Genomic DNA, 24,436 nt, shown 5'->3' on the forward strand with positions numbered 1-24,436 from the left:
GCAAGCAGCAGGTATTGCGCTTCTGTGGGTGCTCTGGTTTCTCCTGCATCCACACACAACTGGAGATGTCCTTTGGAGGGGCAAGGACCTCAGCTGTGCTTAAAGGGCATGGAAATGCTCCAAACCAAATTACATCTGTGACCCTGAGTGTGCTCTGGATCTGCCTGTGAATGCAGTAATCTCTGAGAAATCCCAGCCCTGCACTGACTGTACAAAGGCACTGCAGCTTGAAAGCCCCAAGCCCCAAAGTGCAGCTCCAGGAGTGAAAGGTGAAGGAGCTGCTCAGGTCCCGGGTTTATGCTGGCTTTATTTCAAGGGGTATTTTAAAAGTTCAGCTGATGAGCTGCTTGTGGTGTCCTGCTCTGCCAAGACTGAGCTTTGTTAAGGGTGTCAGGGCCGGATTTCAGCTGCCAAAGCTCCAATAATGTCAGAGGAGCTGGGCTGATGCTGCAACTGAAAAAGCCCTTGCAGCGTGCTTGGAATTACCGCCAATTTTTTGTTTATTTTGAGAAATCCATTGAAAGATCTTTGCCAAAACCCCTCAGATCTTTAAAAAGCGGCTCCAATCGAGCAAGTTATAGTAACATGGGCTTGCCACGCTTCCCTTCTGCACGCAAGCAACCAAACCAAACCACCGATCCCTGAATCGCTGCGAAAGGGAGGGAGAAGCATCGGCGAGAATTCTCGGGATAAAGGGGGAGCTGCGCTGCCCACAGCGCCCGCACGGCTCCCGGGGCACCCGGGCGAGCTCGGGGTTGGTCTCTGGAGGGGACGGCCCCGGCTTTCCCCGGGCGGGGCGGGGACAGCGCCGGGCACCCCCGCGCTCCGTGCGGGGCGGGCCGGGGGAGGCGCTGCCCGCGGAGCCTCGGCGGGAGCGCAGCCCCGCAGCCGCACCTGGGCGGGCAGGACAGACCGACAGAATCCTCACCTGGGCCGGCAGGACAGACCGACCGCATCCCGGGCAGGACAGACCGCACCCGCACCTGGGCGGGCAGGACAGACCGACAGAATCCTCACCTGAGCGGGCAGGACAGACAGACCGCATCCCGGGCAGGACAGACAGACCGCACCCGCACCTGGGCGGGCAGGACAGACAGACCGCATCCACACGTGGGCGGGCAGGACAGACAGACCGCATCCATACCTGGGCGGGCAGGACAGACAGACCGCATCCACACGTGGGCAGCGGCCGCAGCCGCCCTGCCCCATCCCGCCAGCATGAGCGGCCGCGCCGGGGGAGCCGCGCCGGGCACTGCGGGGCTCTGCCCCGGCCACGGTGAGCAGGGGCCGGCGGAGGGAGCGGGAGGACGGGGCTCCGCTGGGCATGGGGCAAACCCGCCCCGGGGGGAAATGATCGCCGGCATCGCCCGAGGAGCGCCCCTCGGCAGGGGCGGGGGTGATGCGGGTGGGGATGCGGGTGCGGTGCCCGGTATTCCCCCATGTGCGGTGCCCGGTGTCCCACCCCGGGTGCGGTGCCCGGTATTTCACCATGTGCGGTGCCCGGTATTCCCCCATGTGCGGTGCCCGGTGTCCCACCCCGGGTGCGGTGCTGGGCATCCCCCGTGTGCGGTGCTGGGCATCCCCCACCGTGTGCGGTTCTCCGTGTCCCCCGGTTTCGCGGCAGAGCCCCGGGGCTGTGGGAGGGAGCGGAGGGGAGGAAGGATGGAAGGAAGGAAGGCAGGCAGGCAGGCAGGCGGGCTGGTCCGGTCGCGGTGGCACAGGTGAAGGTGGCAGCGAGCAGCACCCGGGGCTCCGCTGGCGTGAGCGGCTCCCGTGCCCAGCAGAGCGCTGGGATGGGCAGCACTGAGCCGCAGGAGGAACGGGACTGGGGCGGGCATGGAGCCCCTGGCACGGGGGAAGTCACCTGGAGGGAAGGGGAGGCTCGGAGGGCTCTGCACGAGTGGAAACTCGGCTGGAGCGAGGATGAATGGCTGTCCCTGCAGGAGCTCCGGGCACGGGCAGCTTGTGGCGCTTGGGGACAGCGTCAGTGCTGGGGGAACGGCTCGAGCATCTCAGAGGGGATTTCCAGCCCTAGCAATTGTGCAATTCTGTGGTGAGGAAGGTGTTTTCCAGGACTGGGCAGCTCCGTGCTGTGCCAGGGTCCAGAGTGCAAAGGCTCCCCAAGCTCTGTGTCTGTTCCGAGCTCGTGTCACTGAGGTTGGAGCATTTCAGTGCTGCTGAAGCTTGCTCAGAATGACTCCAGGGCGAGGGAGGCTCGCGGGAGTCCTGCCCAAGGCCGGGTGCTTTGATTCAGGTGCTGGGAGTGCAGCCAGCGTGTGGCTCCCACTCGGGGACAGACAGAGCAGGGTCACCCCCTCCAGCCCCGGGGCATCTCCCCTCGCTCCAAAACAAACTTCACCCTCGGGAACTTGATAGAAAGGTGAGTAATTAAAACATTACCCAGCTGCAAGTTTGTGCTGCTTGAGGGCAGTGAGGAAGGAGCCAAGTCCTGGTGTGCCAGCTTCAGAGCCCGGAGAGTGCTTTGAGATGTGTGATGTCATCATGACTTCATTTCTCCTTAAACCCAAAATACTTTCCTTTGAGAGGGAATAATATTGCCCAGTGTTCCTTGAAGGAGGATGACTTTTCTCTGTCCCCTGTTACTGCAGTTGGCTGGTTTTGCTTGGCAAAGGCAGGGTGGAGTTTTTAGGAGTTTATTTGGATTTTGTCAGTGTAGCAGAGGGTGGTGGATGGCCTGGCTGAGGTCACTCTCCAGGGAAGGCACCCAGGGATCTGCACTGCCACTGCGTGGGGGAAGAGCCCCAGGTGAGCCCAGGAGCCAGGGATGGGAGCATTCCCAGCAGGAATGGGGACTCTGTGATGGGCAGGGAGCAGCAGCACCTTCCTCTCCTCTGAGATCTTCCCTCTGTCTCTTCCATTGCAGCCTGACCTTGGCTCTGTCAGTGCTGTCCAATAACGCCGTTAAAAAACAAACATGAGTCAGGCTGAGTTTGCTTAAACAACAACTCCTTCCACACCGAGGTGTGTTTGTCTTATTTCCTCAAGCTGGCTCTGACCTGACAGACAGAAATAGTTGAGTTTGCCCAGGACTTTGTAAGCACTGATTTAAAAGTAAGAGTGCTCTGACTGAGCCTGTTGGCTCCTTCTAGGAAGTCTCCAAATTGTACATTCAGCTCCCCTGTGCCAACTGTGCTGCTGCAAGTGCCAGCAGTGCTTCTGCCTCTCCCCTCCTCATCCCCATCCTCTGGAGCCAGCTGGCAAGCCTCGATTTTTCCACCTTTTCCAGGTATTCCAGGAAGTCTGAGGCAGAACAAAGAGCAAGGGACAGGTGCCAGCCAGAACAGGCTGAGCCCTTGGGGCTGGAAATACCTGGAACCTGTGGAAGGAGTTCCCAGGTGAATTCAGGGGAGATGCAGCTGGATGTGGGATGGAGGATGCAGGAGCCCGTGTTGGGAGTGGGGCTGAGGAGGAGCTGGGATTGCCCAGCTCTCCTTTGAGGATGTCTGTCCTGCTCTCCACCCTCCTCTGCTCCTGCAGACAAGGAGGAGGACAAGGCCCCGGTGTCCTCTGTGGGGACTGGCTGTGCTGGCTGCAGGAGCAGTGGCAGGGGTGGAAGGAGAGCCAGGAGGGTGTGAGGAGGCAGCAGCTTGCCCTGCACACCCCACAGTCACACTGCACACCCTGGAGACGCTCCCTGTGCGTGTTGGTGTTTGAGAGCAGAGCTGCTGTTTGGGGGAGAAGCAGGAGAGAGCATCCCCCAACACCTGCTGCAGTGCAGGATTGCCCCTGGCGGGGTTTGGTCGCAGAGGCAAAATGGGAATGATCGGAGCCGTTCCACTGAGGAGCCCCTCTGGCTCCAGCTGCCTGGGGATCCAAAGGACTCGGCCTGGATCAGGTGGGATCAGCAGGAATTTCCCCATGGAAAGGGGGCTCAGGCACTGGAACTGCCCAGGGAGGGTTGGATCCCCACCCCTGGAGGAGGCACTGGGGGCTGGGGACAAGGTGGGGATGGGGCACAGCCTGGACTGGATGGGCTGGGAAGGCTTTTCCAAATGATTCTGGGATTCTGTGACTGCAGTAAATGTTGGTGTAAATCCTGAGAGCCCCATGGTTAAAATCTGGGGTGACAATGCCAAGTTCTGGGGGTTAAAGGAAATCTCTCATGGAACACAACTAATTAATGTCCACTCAGGTCTTCCCTGCCCATGTGCAGAGCAAGACACTGATGAGTGTCAGGTTAGAGACTGTCCCCTCTTCTGACCTTGTCATTCATTCCTTAGAGAGTCTCTGAAAAAAGCTCTCTAAAAAGACCAATACACCCCATTAAATGGTGCCAATGTTCTTTGTAAACCTGGTGGATCCCTGAGGAAGCAGAGTGTGAAGAACTCATTGTGGTGCAGTTTATGGGAGAGGGGGGAAAGTATTTAATGGCTTTTGCATTTAACCCCTTGCAGTTCTGTTTTCTGTGTCTGTGTTCTTTTCCCTGGTGCACTCTTTGTGGGACTACCTTTATTAGATTATTATTAACAGCAGGAGATGTTACCTTTGCCTCAGCTGGGGCAGAGGGTGGCAGAGGGATGAGCCATGTGCTTGTTCCCTCAGCTAACACCAACCCAGCCCCAGGATTTGCAAAGCAGCTGCCTTTAATCTGCTGTCGTTGTGTAATTCCATTAGAATTATTTTTATTAGAGCCCATAATGTGATTCAGAGCCCCCTCAGCCCTGGGGAGTGGCTGCAGTGTGGGGCTGCAGGGGGAGACACGGCCAGCAGGGCCTGGGGGAAAGCAAATTACTCTGCAGGAACACAAATGGAGCTTGGGCAATTTGATGTGATTAAGGAAACAATTAGAGAAAATGGCTGGAGGTGCAGTGGCCCCGAGGCTCAGGAGGAGATGCTGCTCTGGAGAGGGCACGGGGTCCTGTCCCCAGCCTGGCATGGGGAGGTGAGGGGGAAAAGCCACTCTCAGCCCCTCTCTGTGCGTGGTGTTGGGCGTTTCTGCCCTGCCCTGGTGCAGCCTGGAGGGTTTGGTTGTTCCTGGGTGGGTTTGCAGAGCAGTGCCCAGGTTTGGGTGATGCAGCAGGGGCTGGGGCTGTTCCTGCTCCAAGCTGAGCAGGGAGATCATTCCCCTGCTCTGGGGCTGTGTTTTCCTGGGCTGGGGCAGCAGTTCAGAGCCCTGCCTTCAGTGAATCTCATCCCAAACTGTTCTCACCCCCAAACCACCTCTGCTCTCCTCTCTTTGTGCCTGCAGTGTCTGGCTGTGCCCACACCTGCCTGAGGCTTCCTCCTTTGTGCTTGGGAGTCCTCAAAAGCTCTAAAATTCCACATTATCCCTGCCAGCACCTGAGGCGCTCTCAGAGCACCCATGGAAAGCCCACACCACCTTCCCCGGGTGCACAAGGGTTAATCTGGCCTCATTAACCCCCATTTTGGGTGTATCCATGGAAAGCCCACACCACCTTCCCTGGGTGCACAAGGGTTAATCTGACCTCATTAACCCCCATTTTGGGTGTATCCATGGGAATCCCACACCACCTTCCCCAGGTGCAGAAGGGTTAATCTGGCTTCATTAACCCCCATTTTGGGTGTACCAGGGCTGCTGTGCCATCAGAAGGTCACAATTAAACCTTTCTCTCGAGGGATGCAGCTGCAGCTCTGCACCCAGCAAAGGAGCTCTTCCCTGCTCATCACCCAGAAGTTGTTCTGAGGGGTCCTGGCCCTTCTGGGGCTCCTCAGCTCAACCAGGGGGTGCTGGGCTGGGCCCTGGCAGGGAAATGATTGGTGAGGTGAGAGCCAGGCTGGTTCCACATGGGCCAGAACAGCTTGAGGAGGATGTTTGGGGTGATCTGGCTCTTCGTGGCTGCTTTGACATCCCTGAAGCCAAGGCTGCCCCCATTAAAGCCCCTCTCAGAGCTCTGTCTGACAGAACTGCAGCTGATTTCAGATGAGCCAAGGCAGTGGAACGTGTTTCTTCCTCATGGGCCCTCCATGGGATTGTTACAAAAACATGTTTTCCCTACCAGGAAAAACTGCCAAGCAGAATTTTTATCATTCAGCAGAGAAGGGAAAAGGGAAATAAAATAGAAACCCAAACCCAGTCAACACTGTCCCCAGAAAAATAAGGGAAAGTTGCAGCTATGAATATAAATTAGGAATTAGAACATGTAGGTGTCTGATAAGGGAGGCTAAAGGAATCTGTGAAATAGTAATGAGCAGGGGGTTAAGGATGAAGGGAAAACATCTCCCATGAACAGTAAGAACCATCAGAATGTTGTGTTCAGGAACTGCTCTGCTGGGTTCAAATGGAAAAAGCAAAACAGGAGAGGACAGAGTTGGATTGAACCCTCCAAGAAACAAAACCTGCTGGGCTATCACCAAACTCCAGGTGGGAGAAGGCACTGGGCAGTCGGGGGCAGAAATGGGAAAGTGAGAGCAGAACAAGTCCTGTGGCAGAGGCAAACAGCAGCCAAGAGCCTGGGCTGCTGTGGAAAATGAAGGGAATGGAGTTCCCATTCCCTCTTGGTGTGGAAAATGAAGGGAATGGAGTTCCCATTCCCTCTTGCTGTGGAAAATGAAGGGAATGGAGTTCCCATTCCCTCTTGCTGTGGAAAATGAAGGGAATGGAGTTCCCATTCCCTCTTGCTGTGGAAAATGAAGGGAATGGAGTTCCCATTCCCTCTTGGTGTGGAAAATGAAGGGAATGGAGTTCCCATTCCCTCTTGGTGTGGAAAATGAAGGGAATGGAGTTCCCTTCTGCTGTGGAAAATGAAGGGAATGGAGTTCCCTTCTGCTGTGGAAAATGAAGAGAAGGAAGTTCTCTTTCCCTTCTGCTGTGGAAAATGAAGAGAAGGAAGTTCTCTTTCCCTTCTGCTGTGGAAAATGAAGTTCCCTTTCCCTCCTCCTCTTCTTTGCCTTCATCCCCTCCCTGCCCTTGGCTGTGCCTGCAGGCTGTGCTGCACAGGGACCCTCTGTGACAGGCACAGGAGATTCAGCTCTGCAGCCTCCAAAATCTCTCATTGGGGGCCAGCCTGAGCAGCCCAGCCTGCTCTGAAGCCCAGGGGCAGCAGGGAAGTGCAGAGCAAGCATCTCCTTGCTGGTCTGAGTTTAGGAGCCTCCCTGGTCAGCAGAAAATCATGGAGCTGATAAAAGCTAATTGCAAAGATGCCTTTTATGAGTGCCTCCTTTTCCATGGGCTCTGCTTGGCTGAGTTGTTTTATTGATCAGATCCCTTCTATTGCAGCTCAGGGAGGAAAACAAGCAGCCCTTCTGCACTTGTGTTTGCTTTTAATAAAATACAGCAAGCAGAACTTGCTGGGGGATGATTAAAACACAGACAGGGAATTGGGAGCTGGAGGAAGAAGGGATTTCCTTCTGCCTGTTCAGCTCAGGATTTCCCTGCTCCATGGAAGAGCCATTTACCAAGTAAATGCTAAAAGGGAGGAGAAATCTGGGTTGTTCACCTGTGGGGACAGTCTGGGGTGAGGCCAGGGCAGTGTGAGCACAAATATCTGGAAGCTGGGAAATTGTGAGCTCAGAGGAGAAAAGCTTGGAGCAGAGCTGAAGGGTTTCCAGCAGCCAGGAATTCCTGCTGCATGGAATTCTGGCCATGGGGAAGGGCTGTGAGCACACCCCACTGTTTGTCATTAGCGATAATCCCAGTGGTGGCAGCAGATTAATTCTGGATTAACGTTCCTCTCCTGCTCATTTGTGTGTGTTTGCACCCCAAGGGCTCCCTGCCCTCCCTGGCAGGGGAGCTGAGAGCTCCCCTGGCTCTGCAGTGCTTCCCAGGCAATTCCTTCCCTCTCCACATCCCTCCTTTCAGCAAACATCTCATCCCTCACTGCTCTCTGGCTGCCCAGACATTTATTGTTCCAGCTTTTGTTTATTTAAAAGCAAACACAAACAAAAAACAGAATCAGCAACGAGAGCCCAGATCAAGGATCCAAAAATAGGCAACCCAGGAGAGACTGAAAGCTCCAGCCTTGGCTCATGGGAACATTTTTAGGTGATGAGCACTTCACAAATCCCAGCTAAAAGGAGCAGCACCAGGGTGAGCAGCCTGGAGAGAGGTGAGAGGTGGCTGTGGGGTGAGCAGGACCCACTCCCCTGGGATTCCCCTGGGATTCCCTCCCCATCAGCCATGGAAACCTGCAGGAGGCTGCTGTGGCATCAGATGTTTATTGAAGAGGAGGGATGTGGAGAGGGAAGGAATTGCCTGGGAAGCACTGCAGAGCCAGGGGAGCTCTCAGCTCCCCTGCCAGGGAGGGCAGGGAGGCCCTTGGGGTGCAAACACACACAAATGAGCAGGAGAGGAACGTTAATCCAGAATTAATCTGCTGCCACCACTGGGATTATTGCTAATGACAAACAGTGGGGTGTGCTCACAGCCCTTCCCCATGGCCAGAATTCCACGCAGCAGGAATTCCTGGCTGCTGGAGATCTGGGGACAGGTTTGCATCCCCCAGGAGCAGGAATAAACAAGGGCAGGGGAAAAAGTCACAGCAATAAAATGCAGCAAGGAAGATTTAGGAGAGAGCCTAAAAATTCCCTCCATGTGCTTCCCCCGGGAGGCTGCACAAGGAGAATGTGGAATCTCCATCTCCAAATGTCAGGGTAAAGTATAGCTGGGTCTGCTGAGGCTGCTCCTCAGGGTCCCTTCCAGGCCTCCTCCTCCATCTGATTCCCCTCTCCATGGCCTCAGAATCTCCTTTACAGCCTGGAAAGAAACACAGAGCTGAAACAACTGTAGGACAGATTTCCTTGGTGGTGAGTTGGTTTTTGAAGTGACAAATGGGAACTTCCTGTTGGAAAAGCCCGACTGCAGTGTAATGAGATTTTCTGTGAAAAAGCCAAGATCACAAAGAAAAGCTGTTTGCTGGATCTGCTGCCTTGATGCTGCTCTGAGCTTTTGTTGGATCTGCAAAGTTGGTGCTGACAAAAGATTTTGGTGCTGTTTTCTCTTCGGATGTTCTTCCTCCAGACCAAAAGCCTGACTAAATATAATAAACCAAAGGTGCAGATAACAGGGCAGGAGGCTGTGCCAGCTCAGGGTTTCCTGCTTCCCTGTTCACTGCCCCTTCTTGCTGGCTGTCCTGGCTGCCTTTGAAAGGTGTGACGTGGGCAGAGGCTCTCCCTCGCCCTTCCTGAGTGCACCAGGATGAACATGCCAGGATCTCCAGGCTTTCCAGCAGCTTCCATCCCTGGGAGGTGCAGGGACAAGGCCAGGCTTGCCATGGGACAGGGTTAATGTGGAGGAGCCAAGAATGGAGGGAGGGACTTCTACAGGAGCCTGGAGTGCCAGGACACAGGGAATGGCAGAGAGTGGGTTCAGATGGGATGCAGGGTGGAAATTCCTCCCTGGCCCAGGGTGCCCAGAGCAGCTGTGGCTGCCCCTGCATCCCTGGCAGTGCCCAAGGCCAGGCTGGATGGGTTTGGAGCAGCCTGGGGCAGTGGAAGGTGTCCCTGCCATGGCAGGGGTGGAATAGATGAGTTCTGGGGTCCTCCCAGCCCAAACCATCCCATTCCATCCCATTCCTCCCAGCCCAAACCATCCCATTCCATCCCATTCCTCCCAACCCAAACCATCCCATTCCTCCCAGCCCAAACCATCCCATTCCATCCCATTCCTCCCAGCCCAAACCATCCCATTCCATCCCATTCCTCCCAGCCCAAACCATCCCATGTTTCTGTGATTTGGGCTGGTCCTTTCCATGCCAGGCCCTTCCTCACCCCGTGCTCAGCTGGCTCCAGTCCCAGGGCAGTGGGAGCCACTGGGGGAACTGGGGCTGCCGTGCTCGTGGCACTGGTGCCACCCCTTCCTGCAGAACAAATGCCAGGATAAATCACTTTGCACTCTGTCTCCCTGAGAGATGGGTTTATTTTTTATGTCACTAAGCAGGGTTTTGTGAGAGCACATCTCTGTTTCTATCATTAGCAGCACAAGTGCAGAGTCAGGGGCTGGGTACTCACCAGGCTGCTCATTGTGATGTCTCCACACTTTCCCCTCCTCCCTCACTCCCAAAGCAATGAACAGGAAATCCAGCTGCTGCCTGAATGGACACATTTCCAGCAATCTTCCTTAATTCTTTATTTGCTGTAAAATGAGCGGGGCAGAAACTGCAACGTCAGTTCCTCTCCTGGGGCTGGGCCTGCTCCTCCTCCCAGCCCAGCCTCTCCCTGCCCTCTCCCCATCCCAACCTCTGAGCTGGGATGGAAAGCAGGGTGGGGGAACACCCGATTGCTGCCCATGAATTCCTGCAGGGAACAGCTTCCAGGGAATTGCTGTGAGCAAAGCTGAGCGCTCAGTCCTGGGTGTCCCTCCCTGCCCTGACGCTGATTTGTGCTAAGAGAGCTCAAACTTCGCTTCTGCACCTTCCAGAGCAGGGCCTGGTGGCCTCTCCTGCCAGGCAAAGGGAAAATTCCGAGTGTGCTGCTGTGAATGAGGAAGGTTTGTAGCAGTGGGGAGGGAGCCAAGGACCTGCCTGAGCCAGGGGAGCAGAGATGGATGGAGAACAGGAAGGGAAACCCTGTGCAGCCTGTGCCTTCCTCCTCAAGCAGAGCCCTGAGGATGCTCCAGGGATAACTCAGAGCTGTGAGCACACACCAGACCCTGCCCTGCAGAGGGGACATCTCTGGGATCCCTCTGGCATCTCCCTCTGCTGCTCTGCACAGATCTGGGAACACCTGGGGGCACCTTGCCCTGGTCCCAGCAAACAAAGGGAGATCCCAGAGCTGCTGAAGGCAGCCCTGAACCAAGGGAGGACTCAGGGGGCTCTCCCAGGAATTCAGCCTGAGCTCGGCCCCTCTGGAGCAGGAGGAGAAGGAGAAGAAGGAAGAGGAGGAGGAAGAGAAGGAAGAAGGAGGAGGAAAAGGAGAAGGAGGGGACAAAGGAGAAGAAAGAAAATAAGGAAAAGGAGGAGGAAGAAGATGGGCAGGAGGAAGAGAAGATGGAGGAGGAGGAGGAGAAGGAAGAGAAGGAGAAGGGAAAGGAGGAGGAGAAAAAGGAGGAGGAGGAGGAAAAGGAGAAGGAGGAAGAGGAAGAAAAGGAGCAGGAGCAGAAGGGCTGCAGCAGACAGTGCAGATATGAGACAGCTTTGGGGAGGTCAGGACAGAAATGAGACAGGATTGGGGAGGTCAGGGCAGAAATGAGATGGGTTTGGGGAGGTCAGGGCAGAAATGAGATGGGTTTGGGGAGGTCAGTCCAATTGGTTCCATCACATCTGGGATTTCCAAGGTCAGGGGTGAGATGGATGCAGGACAAGGTCCAAAATCCCAGTGGGCACAGCTGGAGAAACTCATGAATTCTCCATCCACGTCCTCCATCCCCGGGAGAATCTCACCCACTGCAGGCTGCTCTGCCCCTTGCAGTGACCTTGAGGAGCCCTGAGCTCTGCACAATCCTGCAGAAATGCTTCTGTGCATCCACTGGGGTGTTAGGAAAGATCTCAGGGATTTCAGGGGTGCAGGCAGGTTGGTTACAGAGGATCCAACCCTGATAAATCCACATTTAACTTTAACAGCCACTGTGCCCTTGGCTGGCCCTTCCCAGCCTCTGCTGTAAACCATGTGCTCAGCAGCCTTTTAAAATTATTATTTATCCTTTATCACTGTTATTTTAGGTTGTATTGTGTCTGGAGGAGCTTCCAGAGGCAGCTGAGGATAAAAATCTTGGGACAAAAATCAATAAATTGGTACCAGCACTCCAAAATCCAAGATCAATAATTATTATTTTTAATTATCATAATTAATTTCATTAATTCCTAAGGGATTTACAGACAGGGTCTGGCCACAGTGGGCTGGGTCTCTCGTTCTGGTAGAAATTATATTTAATTGGAGTGAAGGAAATAGAATTAATTAATAGAATTAATGCAGTGGGAGAATCAGCTCTCTAGTTAAGGTGGGTGTTTATTCCTCAAAGGAATAATTTCTTTAAAGGGCACGTTAGGACCCACTAAAAAGTGCAGCACTGCTGGAGTTAGGGGATTTCAGGGTAAAATAAACTCAAAGCAGAAAGGTATATGATGATAAATGTGTATGGGGGGTTCTTAAATGATCAGGAGAGCAAGAATGAAAAATAGAAATTAAAAAAAAGAAATCCAAAATGACAAATTATTCATTGTGAGTGAGTGTGATGTGGCTTGGGAGGCTGCCAGACCATTCTGGGAACTGAAACCCCCCCTGATTTCCTTCCCAGCCCTGGGAAAAGCATCCAGGTAAAAGAAATGACTCTCAAACAGCTTTTACTTGGGAGCAAAATTTGGTTTTATTTCAATAGCAGTGACATTCCTTTTGTCATATCCAGGCTCTTTTGTTCCCTCCAATGCTGCAGCTTTGGGTGGAAGGAGCCTGGCAGCCACACCTGGAACTTGTTTTCCAAAAATAACATTTACTTTTGGCTAATTTAATACTTTGCAACTTCTCAGGAAGAGTTTTTCGTTTGCTTTCTGAGGGACTGTGTAAATATGAATAAAAGTCAGCTGTTTCATGAGCAGGGAAGAAAATAAAATAGAAAAGGAAAAAAAGCTCCTTTGGCAAACACCCACATGGAAGTTTTTAAAAGCAGCCTCAAACTGCATCTGTAGGCTGCAGCTCCTCCTCCACCCCTGTGTGTCCCTGTGCTCCAGAGAGGGAGAGCAAACAGGAATTCACCATTTCAAAGGCACTTTTTGGGGCTTTGGTAAAAATTTGCAGCGGTGCTGTGCTGTCCCCAGGCATCCCTGTGCTGCCAGGTGTGAGCCTGGAAACGAGGAGGGAATTCCCGAGGTAAGGTGGCAATTCCCTTCTGCAGCTCCTTTGTGGAGAACTTGCCAAGTTTGGATTTTCTGTGGCACAGTTTGGAGCCTCTGCAGGTGTTTGGGGCTGGCTCAGGCCCAGCTGATTCATAGCTGAGACCAGGGCAGAAAGGAGCTTCAGCAGGTGAAACGAAGGGAATTTTGCTGAAAATGCCCCAAAGCACCTTGAATTAAGAGGATTTCCAACCTTCCTGGCCAGCAGAAGCTCCTGCCCTGCCTCAGACCCCTGCCCCAAATGAACCCACAAAGGAAAACCTTTTATATCATATTATCCACAGAGATTTCAGGCCTTTCTTAAGCTGCTTTACCTGGTTGTGACCAAACCTTTTTCTTGTTTAAAACCACAGAATTTCAAACTAAAGACCTTCATGGATGCTGCCTGTGCCCTGTGCAGTCTCCCAGACCATCCCATCCATAAATCCCTGCAGTCTGAGCATGCAAAGTAATTTAGCACAGGAGGAACCCACCCTGAGTCCAGGTGAGCTCAAGAATAAGGAAAATCTCACTCCTGAGAACTCTGCAGATGGCTCAGCACTGACCTTCATACTGGAGGTTTTCGGATGTAGATGAATTTTAGATTAAGAACTACGAATCACAAACTCTGACAGCATTCAGATTCTTTTCTGTGCTGATTTGTGGGCTATTCACTGCAATTTTTTGGTTGCTGATGCTGCAGCTGTTTTTGTTCAGTTCCAAGGGACATAAAAGTCACAGGCTGTTGATTCCTTAGTCCTGTTGAATTATCTTAGGGACTAAGTCAGGTTTTTGTTGCTAATCCTTGCCACTGTAAATTCAGAACTAATTAATCCCTAATGCCCAATATTCCGTTAAAAATCTGCTGTTCCTAGGGGATTTCTGATCAATTTGTTTGCTGGAATATTCCTGGTGGCTGTAAGCGGCAGAAAGTCAGAGACTCTTTGTGCACAGGAATAAAAAGTAGAAAATTCTTCTCACGAGCAACATGGGAGCTGCAGGATGCGTTCAGGAGGATTTTTAGAAGTTTCTTTTTGATAATTTCAGAAGGAAGTGGATTGGGGCAGTCAGTGCTGCTGGGGTGGGGAGGCTCTGGGTGGGTGAGCTTAGAGCAGTGCTGGCCAAGCAGAGCCAGGATTTGAAGGCTCCTGTCAGGAGGAGCTTCAGAGGGGTTGAGGATGAGCTGGAGAGAGCCTGGGGAGGCTGGGGGGGCTGGGATCCTCCAGGCTGAGCAGGAGAGAGGCTGGGAAGTAGGGAGGGACCTGCCAGAGACACTTTTTTCCAAGGCAGATGTGGTGGGAGGAACCATCTGGTGTTTGATGGCACTGGCTCAGTGCCCCAAGCAGTGAGGGGATCCTCAGCACCTCCCTGTCCCACCTCAGCCCCTATGTGAGGCTGCCAGGACCCAGCTGAGCTGGAGGTTTCTGATGGAGGCCGTGGCTGTCGTTAGCTCAGCTCTGTCCATCCCTCATTGTGAGAGAATCCCAAATCCCCGAGGCTGGAAAAGTCCCAGCTGTGCCCTATCCCCACCTTGTCCCCAGCCCTGAGTGCCACCTCCACCTGCCCAGCCCAGGAGATTTTTTGCGGTTCCACAGGAGAATTGGGGCAGAGAAGGACACCCAGGCCAGGAGAGCCTCCTGTTCCTGCTCCAGCTGCAGATCCATAAACTGGGGCTTGGCACTGGGCTTCAAAGCAGGAGCTGATTTCCTGCTGGTGTTTCACAGCCTACAAACCCAGCTTATGGCAGCAATAAAAACAAACCAGGGGCTCTTAACTCTGACACAACAAAGCTGTGCCTGTGCCTGTGCCTGTGTCCCAGATGGGGAGCAGCACGAGTCCAGCACAGCAACCTGGGCAGGAGAGGGGCAGGAGCAGGAGCTGGGGCGTGGGAAGGACAAGTTGTGCTCTGCTGCTGCCTTCAGAGGCTGCCTGGAGCAGAGGCTGGGCAGAGTTACAGCAATAAATTGGTTTTTATTAAAAGCCCTTCACAGGACACACCTTGGGCAGTGCCAGAGCCCGGCCGTGGCTCCACCCCAGATGGATCCTGGCCACGAGTTCTCACACTTTGATAAGTTTGGGTCCATTTCCACGCTGGCTTCATTGTCCAATTCCAGCTCCAGGTGATGCAGTCCCACCCTCCCAGGTTGCTCCCCTCCATTCCCTGTTGTTTGCACTTTTGGGGCTGAAGCTGCAGCGGTGTCCTTGGTCCTGGGGCTGGAAAAGGATTGTTCTGTGGGACTGAGCTGTGAGGAGAACCTGCTGACACTTGATATGGAGTGCAGAGTTCTGTACCAATGCAGTGCAGAGGCTGGGAAATAGGAAAGCTCAAGCTGAAGGCATCAGCCCCTGCAGCAGGCTGGGAGTGACCAGCAGCAGCACCCCCATGGCAAAGCTGAGGGATTCCCACATTCGCCAGCATTCCCAGTCTGCATGCACAGGAAACAAACCAGTCACTGGACACAGAAAGCACAGCTGGTGCCTTTCTGGGGCAGCAGTTCCCTCACCCTGGTGCTGGTGTGAGGAGGAGAAAAGCTGGAAGGTTTTTAGGGGGGAAAATGTGCGTTCTGAGGAGGTTTGGAGAGTTGCGAGCAAAGAGGGAGCACAGCACAGATCAGTCGGGTGGTGAGAAAGGATTCACCCCTCCCTCTTGCCTTCAGCTGTTCATTGACATCTCTTACTGTATTTTTGGTCTTCTGAGAGAGCCAGGCTGTCCACGGGATGTCTCTGGGCTGCGGTTTGAGTGCAGCTGAAGGCTGGGTTTGGACAGCAGAGCTGACAGTAATTGCTGAAGGTGAGAGCAGCGAGCTGGGAGAGCTCCTAGCGGCCCTGTCACAGGCAATAACCCACAGGTTTTACAGCTGCTCCCTCTCCCTCACACAAACACAGCCTGGCAGAGGCAGGGAGCGCTGCAGATGCCTCTGCTCTGGAGCAAAGTCACCCTTGAGAAGTTTACTGCTGTCAATATTTGATCCAGGAGGACACAACCGCCCGGCCGTGCCCTTTCCTGGGGAGCAGCCCTTGGACTCTGCTGCCTGCTGGGGCTATTTTGGTGCTCGAGGATGAAATTTAAGCTTTGCCATTGACAGAGTAATGTGATGTGAGGCTGAGGAGGCTCAGAGGGCATGGCTGGGGGCTGTCAAGGCCAGGCTGGCACCCAGAAATGCTGTTTGCACACGAGGTGTGGCTGCCACTGTCACCCCAGTGCCACCTGTGACTGGGGAACCCCTAAACTCTGCCAGGTTGGGGTGGGCAAGCCAGAGGCTTTCCTTAAAGGGCTTTAGAAATATAAAGACATTTCTTCTGTGCTCTGTATTTCAAGCTGGACTCCATTTCATTTTTGGGGATGTGTCACGTCCCTCTTAATTTCTGTATTTAAGCAAAGTGCTCCATTTTGCCCTGCTGGAATGAGGCTGGATTGAATCTGCCCAGCAATCTGTCTCTGCTGACAGCTGAGGGACTCCTTATCAGCTCTGTCCTTCCTGGGGACAGAAGAGACAGCAGAGACAGGGAAGGCAAGAGGTGCTGTGGGAGGGGGCAGAAATTGAGGGAAATAAACCCATTTTTATCTGGGAGAGGACAAGGTGAATCACTTTGATATTTCCTGTTCCTCAAGTGTTGTCATGGGCAGGATATTCTCTTACAACACTTGGAGGGTTTTGGACTTCTCTGCAGTGATGAGCAAGAAGTTTTCTTTGGATTGAGGTGACTCTCATTTCAAAAATAGCAGTTTAGTGTGGGCTGGGGAGATCTGGTCCAGTTAACCCCTGCTAACAGCTTCTTTTTCCCTGATAATGATGGAGCTTTGAGGAAAATCACCACCCCAAAAGTGAAATGTGTGGGGAATCGAGCAACAGCTCTTTTTTTATTGAATCCCAGCTTCAGTTTAGCAGCTGTTCACCACAGAAAGTGAGGAGCCTCTTGAAATCATGGATTTAATGGTAAATGCAGTCTTTATTTATGTCAGAGTGGCTCTGCTGGTCTCAATCAGGAGTCCCACACTGGATGGGAGCTGAATGACTCCCTGCACTTCCAGGAACTCCTGCATGAGCTGGGGGGGACAGCGATTTCCAGGGGAAGGCTAAAGAGTCCCTAAACATCATCTGCTCTGTGTTACCCCATAAAAACCATGTGTCTGCCAGAAAACTGCACTGGCATCAGCCCTTACTGCACCCCACGCTGTGCTCCAGAAAGCTGGCAAAGCGTTATTATAAAGAGGATTTTTAATCTTACACTTACAAAGAGAAGAGCAAAGTCACTCAGTGATAAGTCCAGCTCTTCACTGAGAGCATGAGACATAGAAACTGAATTTAGTTTAGTAGATTTAGTTTATTATTTATTATTTAATTTATTATTTTAGTTTTAGTAGTTTATTTTTATTATTTATTTTAAAATAATTTTTAGTATTAAATAAATATAATTTATTTAATACTAAAGACTATTAAATATATACTATTAAATAAATATAATATTTTTAAATTTTAGTTGTTTATTATTATTATTATTATTATTATTATTATTATTATTATTATTATTATTATTATTTTAGTTTAGTAGTTTTAGTTTATTACTTAATTTTGGAGGGTTTTTTTTTAGTTATTTTAGTATTTTTTGTTTCATTTTAGTTTAGTTTATTTTTACATCTCCCTCCCTGCTCTGTGGTGCAGCAGAGAGTGTCACAAATGGGTAATTTTGATCACTCAGTTATGTCCAAAGGTATTGGCAGAAGGGGTTTGGTAGGATGTGGTAGAAGTGTGAATTAAAAAGGTTCAATGGCAAGGCTCACTCTGCTCCTTACTACAGGGAGGAAAAATACAAAGGAACAGAGAGTTAAAATTGATCTAGAATGATTTACAAATGATTTCCACAGTGACCAGAGACCCAAAAGGGTCAGGGAGATCCCCCAGTGAGTTGTGAGGCTCAGAGGACCCCTCTGCTCTCTGAGCTCCTGATGGAGTCTGGGTGCAGCTGGGTCCAGTCTGAGCATCCTGTGCACAGTTTGTGTCTGATGGAGTTGGTTACATGGATTTAATCACAATTCATTCAGGAACTGAGGTCTGTGATGAATACAGGGTGAAAAAATCCATTTTATCCATCAGCCTTGCCTAAGGGGGAATCTCTCAGTCTCAGGTAAGGAACCTTGTTGTACTTAAGGAAAAAAGCTTTTGGCTGGAAGTCAAATTGCACTCGCTGGGAAGGTGTGTGCGAGACTCCTCACTTGCTTTGTTCCTTGGTTAATGAGTCCTGGAGAGGCTGCCAGCTGCTCTTCACGTGCTCATGGTGCTCCATGTCCCTGCTCCCCTGTGAGGCTTTCCTGGAGGAATTCCTGCCTCTGCAGCCTGTCCCTGCCCATTCCTAGCTGGGTTCAGGTTTTCCTGGAGGAATTCCTGCCTCTGCAGCCTGTCCCTGCCCATTCCTGGCTGGGTTCAGGGCTCAAACCCATCCCTGCCAGAGCAGGAGGGCCAGGGTGGGTCTGTCTGGAGGGAAATGGGCTTTGCAGAGTGCTCAGCCCACCTGGGACTGTGGTGTGTCAGACATATTTTATGAAAAACCCTTTTGCCAGGATCTTTTCTCCTGACAAGCTTCAGCTTCTCCATGTTTTGCTGCTTTGGAATGTGATTTGGAGAACTGTTTACCCAGCATGTGGAATTGTTTTTACTTGGTGATCAGTGACAGCCACCTGTGTCGAGGCTGTGAGCAGTCACAAGATTTTATCATCATCCCATTCCTTTCAAGCCTTCTGATGTCTCCTTTCTCTTTTCTTTTAGTATAGTTTTAATATATCATTTTCTTTTAATATAATATATATCATACAATAATAAATCAGCCTCCTGAAGCATGGAGTCAAGATTCCCATCTCTCCCCTGGTCCTGGAACCTCTGTGAACAGCACCCCAATGGTGGAGCAGCTTCCCAGCCCAGCACTGCAGGAAATGGGGGTGGCAGTGACTCAACTCTGCTGTCAGCACTCAGCAGTGGCAGAGAGGAGCTGATGGGCTCAGGGACGGAGAGTGGCAGCGTCTCAGTGAGCTGCTGCTGGCAGGGGACACGGTGTGGCCATTGCTGCCATCTGGGGGCACATCTGGTGAGTCTGTGGGGCCTTGTGGTCACCTGCTGGCCACCAGCCAGCCCCCCATGGCTGTGACAGGTGAAATCTTTGTTAATGCCTCAAATCCAGGGGTGGATCCGTTCATTTATCCATTGATGGGGTTTATCCATTTTATCCATTTACCCATTCGCTGGGTTTTCCCATTTCCCTGAGGAGAGGAGGAGGAGAAGGGGCAGAGCCAGGCCAAGGGGACAGTGCTGTGTGCTGCTGTTCACAGGGGTCCCAGGATGAGGGGAGAGATGAGAATCTTGACTCCATGTTTCAGAAGGCTGTTTTATTAGTTTATGAGATATATTATATTAAAAGAAAATGATATTTTAAAACTATACTGAAAGAATAGAAGAAAGGATTTCATCAGAAGGCTTGGAAGGAAAGGAAAAGAAATGGAATGATAATAAAATCTTGTGGCTGACCAGAGAGTCCGAGACAGCTGGGTTGTGATTGGCCATTAATTAGAAACAACCACATGAGACCAATCAAAGATGCACCAGTTGCATTCCACAGCAGCAGGTAATTATTATTTTTCTTTTCCTCTGAGGCTTCTCAGGAGAAAAAACTCCTAGCCAAAGGATCTTTCATAAAACGTGTCCGTGCCAGTTCCTGTGCCAGGTGAGCTGAGCTCAGCCTGGCAGCTGAGCACCCCTGAGATCCCCAGTGCCACCAGTGCAGCCTTTCCCTGCTGCCTCCTGGATTGCCTTTGGGTTTTGGGGGGTTTTGTCTGTTTGTGAAGATTTTTTTACCCCGTTTTAGAAATTGTTTTTGGGGTTGGTTTGGGGTTTTTATTTCACTCTTATCTAGAAAGTTTCAGTGATTGTAGAAGACTCCATGATAGCAAGATGGTACAGATATTGTGTAACATCAGTGTTACTGATGCTAAAATGACATTTTTTTCTAGAAGAGCAAAGGAAGAAAGATGCCCCCTAACTGGAATTTTGACATACAAAACCACTGAAAAGTTTTTCATCCGTTTTGCAGGAGAAATCAGAATTAATTTTATGTTGATATCTCACAGGGTGAAACCACACCAGGTATTTTGTCCTATGGAAGAACTCCAGAGCAGGAGCACAGGAGAGTGGATTTTTGGCTTTTTCCTCCAAATTCAGGTTGGAGGTCAGGCCTCAGGGACACGGAGGTGAACCTCTAGACCTCTCCCCCTTTTCTTTGCAAAACACAGCAGCAGTTTTTGAATCAGCAGATTGCCCAAAGAACCACCAGCTGAAGCTTTAAGCTGCAAACAGGGGCCAGCCAAACTCTGCCTTTTTGACAAAAATATCCTTTTGACTCCAGCAAATTTCCCTTGCAAAATGCTGTCTAATACACACATCCTGAATTACTCCTCTGGCAAGCACCAGCCAGGTCTGCAGAGTGGGGGGCTCATTTGCATTGCAAAGCTGCCATCAGTGTCTGGGAAGGCTGAGGCACTTTTATTCTCATTTTCCTTTGAAGCCAAGTAACCACAGTGGCATTATTTGCATCTGGGCTGGCATTGACAGGCTGTGGTGGTGCCTTTCTCCCTGGCTCCCTGGAGACAGCACAAGGGGTAATCAACAGCCTCAAGTGCTCCGAAACTGAGCCTATTTTTTCCACTGGATTAGCAGCAGCAAATGCACAAGCACATTATTAAGATGGTGCATTCATTTCTTTGGAGTCAGGACGGAATTTTGATAGAGTTAAAAACCCCATTAATATTTACATCACTTAGTGGTGCTGGAAGTAAGTACATTTATTTTAACTCAAGCTGCAAAGCATTTAGTTCTTTGTAATTACAGCACTGCTATTAAGTATTCATAAGGCTGCACAATAGAGTGTCACAGGAAACCTGGTTTAATTTAGTGGTAAGTCAATGTTTTAGGTTTGTGTAAAAACAGAAACTAATTTACCAAGCCTTCTTGCTTGTGTTTTCCCACCTGGGCTTTGCAAACTTTCTTCAGCTTGGCTCTATTCAAGCTCCTTTTTGTACCTTTGGAAGTTGGGAAGTTGCTGGGGAAGTCTTGCAGGTGTGCAGGTGATTTGGGATGGGCAGAGCCAGGCTGGGGGGAGAGCTGGAAAGCTGCCTGATGGAAAAGGAGCTGGAAGTGCTGGTGTAAAGCAGCTGAACATGAGCTGGTGGGTGCAAGGGGGCCAAAACACCGAGGGCACCTGGATCCTCCAGTGAGTGCCTGCAATGGGGGAAATCTGCATTTATGGGAGATCCTGGAACCAATCCCTGTATTCCTCTCTCCCCTGCAGGATGAGGTCTCTCCTATGGACGTTGAACTCCCAGCTACCTGAGCCTGCTGCCTGTGATGGAAGAGCTGGATGTGAATGTGAGGTAGGAGGAAGGACTCAGCTGCTGCAGCCCCTGAGCTGGGCTGGGCAGGGACCCTCAAATGCATCTGCAGGGCTGCAGGGAGCATTCCCTCCCTGCCTGCTGATATGATAAAACTCCCTGCTCATGCAGCAGGGCCTGGATTGGGGTTTCCTGGTTGGGAGCTCCTCTGAGGACGTGACATCACCCTGGTGTTTGGAGGAGTGTCAAACGTGGCCTAGACGAGTCAAGGATTTCTTTTCAGTAGAAAATGTTATGAATTTTGAAAAGGTTGCAGTGTGATGTTGGAGAGACATTCCTGGAAAATTTTGACAGTTCAGTTTGGAACTTGCATTCATCACAGCTCGAGGGAGGTGGCAGACCTCATTTTCTCTAATTCCAGAGTAGAAAAATAAATGACCCACGAGTATTTCCTATTTATATTTTATTGGATTTTGTAATTTCACGTGTTTCAGAGATTGTTATTGGGTACATTTATTACAGGCAGTAGGTTAATGGGATCCTGTCAAGGGGTTTGAAATGAAAACCTCAATTTGGTTACAGCAATCCAGAGAGGCCAAGCTCTGCCTGGCTTGGGCTCTTACCAGTGTAAATCACAATTGTGCCGTGTTTGGGACTATGAAAGCCTCACCAGACTTTGGGTGAGGCTCCATCATCTCCCTGCAGAGCATTCCCAGGTGCCAGGAATGAAGCAGAGCTCCTGGTGGTCTGACAGCCCGTCCTTATGTCATGGGAGCTAAATCTCATTCTCTTGTATTTTTGGAGCACACGTGACTCTTATCTACACCAGTTCTGCATGGCAGTTTTGCCCTGCATTTTTCTGCCTTTTTTTCCTGCCCTTTTCCCTCTGCTCCTTCTCCTCCCTTCACCCCCACCCTCCTTTTTTTTTCCACCCCCTTTTTCCCAACTTTTTGTTCTGCCATTTCCCCCCCACATGTTTTTTCCTGTCTGATTTTTCCTTTCTTTTTCCCTGCCTTTTTTTCTTTAGCCTGCTTTTTTTCCTGCCTTTCCCCCCCTCCTTTTTTCCCATCCTTTTCCCTCCACCTTTTGCCCTGCCTTATTTTTCCCCCCTCACCTTTCTTCCCTTTTCTTTCCTCTTTACCCGTTGCAACAATTTAGGAAATGGCATTTAACTGAGAATCTGAGCTTTGCTCAGAGCTGGCACCTGATTTTCCTGGGCTGGCTGAAGTTTCCCTTGGAAAATCTCCTTAATGCTGATAGGGGAAGATGTGTGTTAATGTCTTCACAAACAATTCCAGGGCGTTAATTAATGGCTTTGAAATGGCTCTCGATGTCTCCAGCAGCCTCAAGGGCAAGGCTGTTACAGACCCCAGGCAGGTTTGACTCCTGAACTTTAGGGTCACAGATAAAGGCTCAGCACTTTAAAGCCTATCACAGAACCAGTGGGGAAAGGAAGAGGGCTACAGGCACCCAGCAGTTGGGATAAAAGGGATTTTGAGATTCCCCAGTGGGCTCTCTCCTTTTATTCTAATCAAGTTGCATGACTCCTCTGTCCCCTTTATGGATGCTGGCTTTCCCCACACGTGGGAAATATGGAAATACTGATCTCACAGTTGTGTTCCAGGCAGATTTTGGGATATTGTCCTGAGTGCTTCACACTCAGGAAAGGTTTCTTGTTTCCTCAGGTTGTTACGCTCTGGATAAACAGGTGAAAAAAAAAATCACCAGCACCTTTAATGCTGGTGAACAGCTTTTACAAAACCCCTTTAATTCCAGCTGCTGGTGAAGGCAGACTCCCTTTGCTAAGTCAACTTTGCAAAAACAGGGTATTACTTCAGTTTGCCACAGCAGTAATTGCTTTTTATTTTTAAGCTGAGCCCCCAAACCCACTGAATTTGAGATTGATGTTAATTGCTCCCAAACTTGGCTTTATCAGCTTTGCTTTTCTCACTTTGCTGCTGAAGGTGTTTTCGTGGCTTGAAAAGTGCAGAGCCCTCCAGCAGTTCTGTGTGCAGCTCATTAATCTTATCTTGACTTTGAGGAATGAGCAGAAGGTGAGGGAACAAGGAATCACATCGGTTGGGTTGCTTGTGTTTGTTTGGAAGCAAAGGCAAAATCCCATTTTTTAACCCAAAACCCTGGTACAGAGGCATGGGGAGCGCTGGTGCTGACAGCTGACCTCCACCCACACCCTTGGCAGGGATTTGTGTGTTTGGGGAGTCCCAAACGCTGGAGTTTGCTGTGCTGGCTCCTTCTCTCCGTGGAGCTGGGATGGGTTTGGCTCCTGGTGCCGGGCACGGGCAGGAGGAGGCAGGGAGGGTCCTCAATCTCCTCTCCCCATCCAAACCTGGCAGAAACAGGAGCAAGAGTCATGGAGGGAGAGAGAGGGACCCAAACACCCATCCCTGGAGCTCCAGGATGTCCTAGAGGAGCTGGGGGTGCCCTCATCCCCTGCTCAGGACGCTGCCAGCCACTCCTGAGGGGGACAAGAGCTGGGCTGAGTGATTGCAACCAAACAGGCACCAAAATGACCCAAAGTGTAGGAAATGGAAGGAGCTGAGGGAAGAGTTTGAGTGCTCTGAGTGCCCTGGCAGTGGGGATTCATGGAAAGCAAACAGCTGAGGTTGCAATAAAGTGTTTATTCCTGTGTACACAAGGTCTTTTCAAAACCTCTCCAGCTCCTACACTTGGAGTCATTAAATCATTGTTTATCTCAAGTCCTTTGATCACAGTTGTGTTTAGGTGAGAAATAGCAGGCTATAAAATGTCATTTAACAGGCCACAGTCAGCCTGGAGCTCTCTTCCTCCTTCCCTTTCCAAGGGAAGATCAACTCTAATCCTTCTGTGGGATCAGCAGCGCCCAGCCAGAGAGGGATTTGCTCTTGCATTTCTGCAGAGCTAAATGAACTGATTGGGAAGATTTTCTGCCAAATCCTGTCTTCTCCACCTGGTCCCCCAGGCTGGGGAAGGGTCTGGAGCCCCAGGAGTGGCTGAGGGAGCTGGGAAGGGGCTCAGCCTGGAGCAAAGGAGGCTCAGGGGGGCCCCTGTGGCTCTGCACGGCTCCTGCCAGGAGGGGACAGGGACAGGAGCAGAGGGAACGGCCTCAGGCTGGGCCAGGGCAGGCTCAGGGTGGGCACAGCAGGAATTTCCCCATGGAAAGGGGGCTCAGGCAGGCTCAGGGGGGCACTGCAGGAATTTCCCCATGGAAAGGGGGCTCAGGCACTGGAACTGCCCAGGGAGGGTTGGATCCCCGTCCCTGGAGGTGGCACTCGGGGCTCTGGGCTGGGGACAGGGTGGGGACAGGGCACAGCTGGGACTCAGTGCTCTGGGAGGGCTTTCC

At 51.4% G+C, this 24,436-nt stretch overlaps 1 protein-coding gene across 4 annotated transcripts in view; it reads left to right on the forward strand.

The window, feature by feature from the left end:
• Positions 1-851: 851 nt before the first annotated feature.
• Positions 852-24,436, forward strand: part of HTR4 (5-hydroxytryptamine receptor 4) — a 66,187-nt gene continuing 42,602 nt past the window's right edge. For 3 of the 4 annotated variants that reach the window (XR_004981114.2, XM_036391636.2, XM_036391639.1), the window contains exons 1-2: positions 852-1,276; positions 21,057-21,138. Coding sequence is in view for 3 of the 4 variants with exons in the window: in XM_036391636.2 (XP_036247529.1) it covers positions 21,113-21,138 (26 nt within the window). In the remaining variant the exon portion in view is untranslated. Of the gene's footprint in view, positions 1,277-13,159; positions 13,228-21,056; positions 21,139-24,436 lie in introns of those variants that run through there. The other variant, XM_036391638.2, reaches the window with a different exon arrangement.

Source organism: Molothrus ater, chromosome 15 (genome assembly GCF_012460135.2).
Source record: "Molothrus ater isolate BHLD 08-10-18 breed brown headed cowbird chromosome 15, BPBGC_Mater_1.1, whole genome shotgun sequence".
In the NCBI taxonomy this organism is placed as follows: domain Eukaryota; kingdom Metazoa; phylum Chordata; class Aves; order Passeriformes; family Icteridae; genus Molothrus; species Molothrus ater.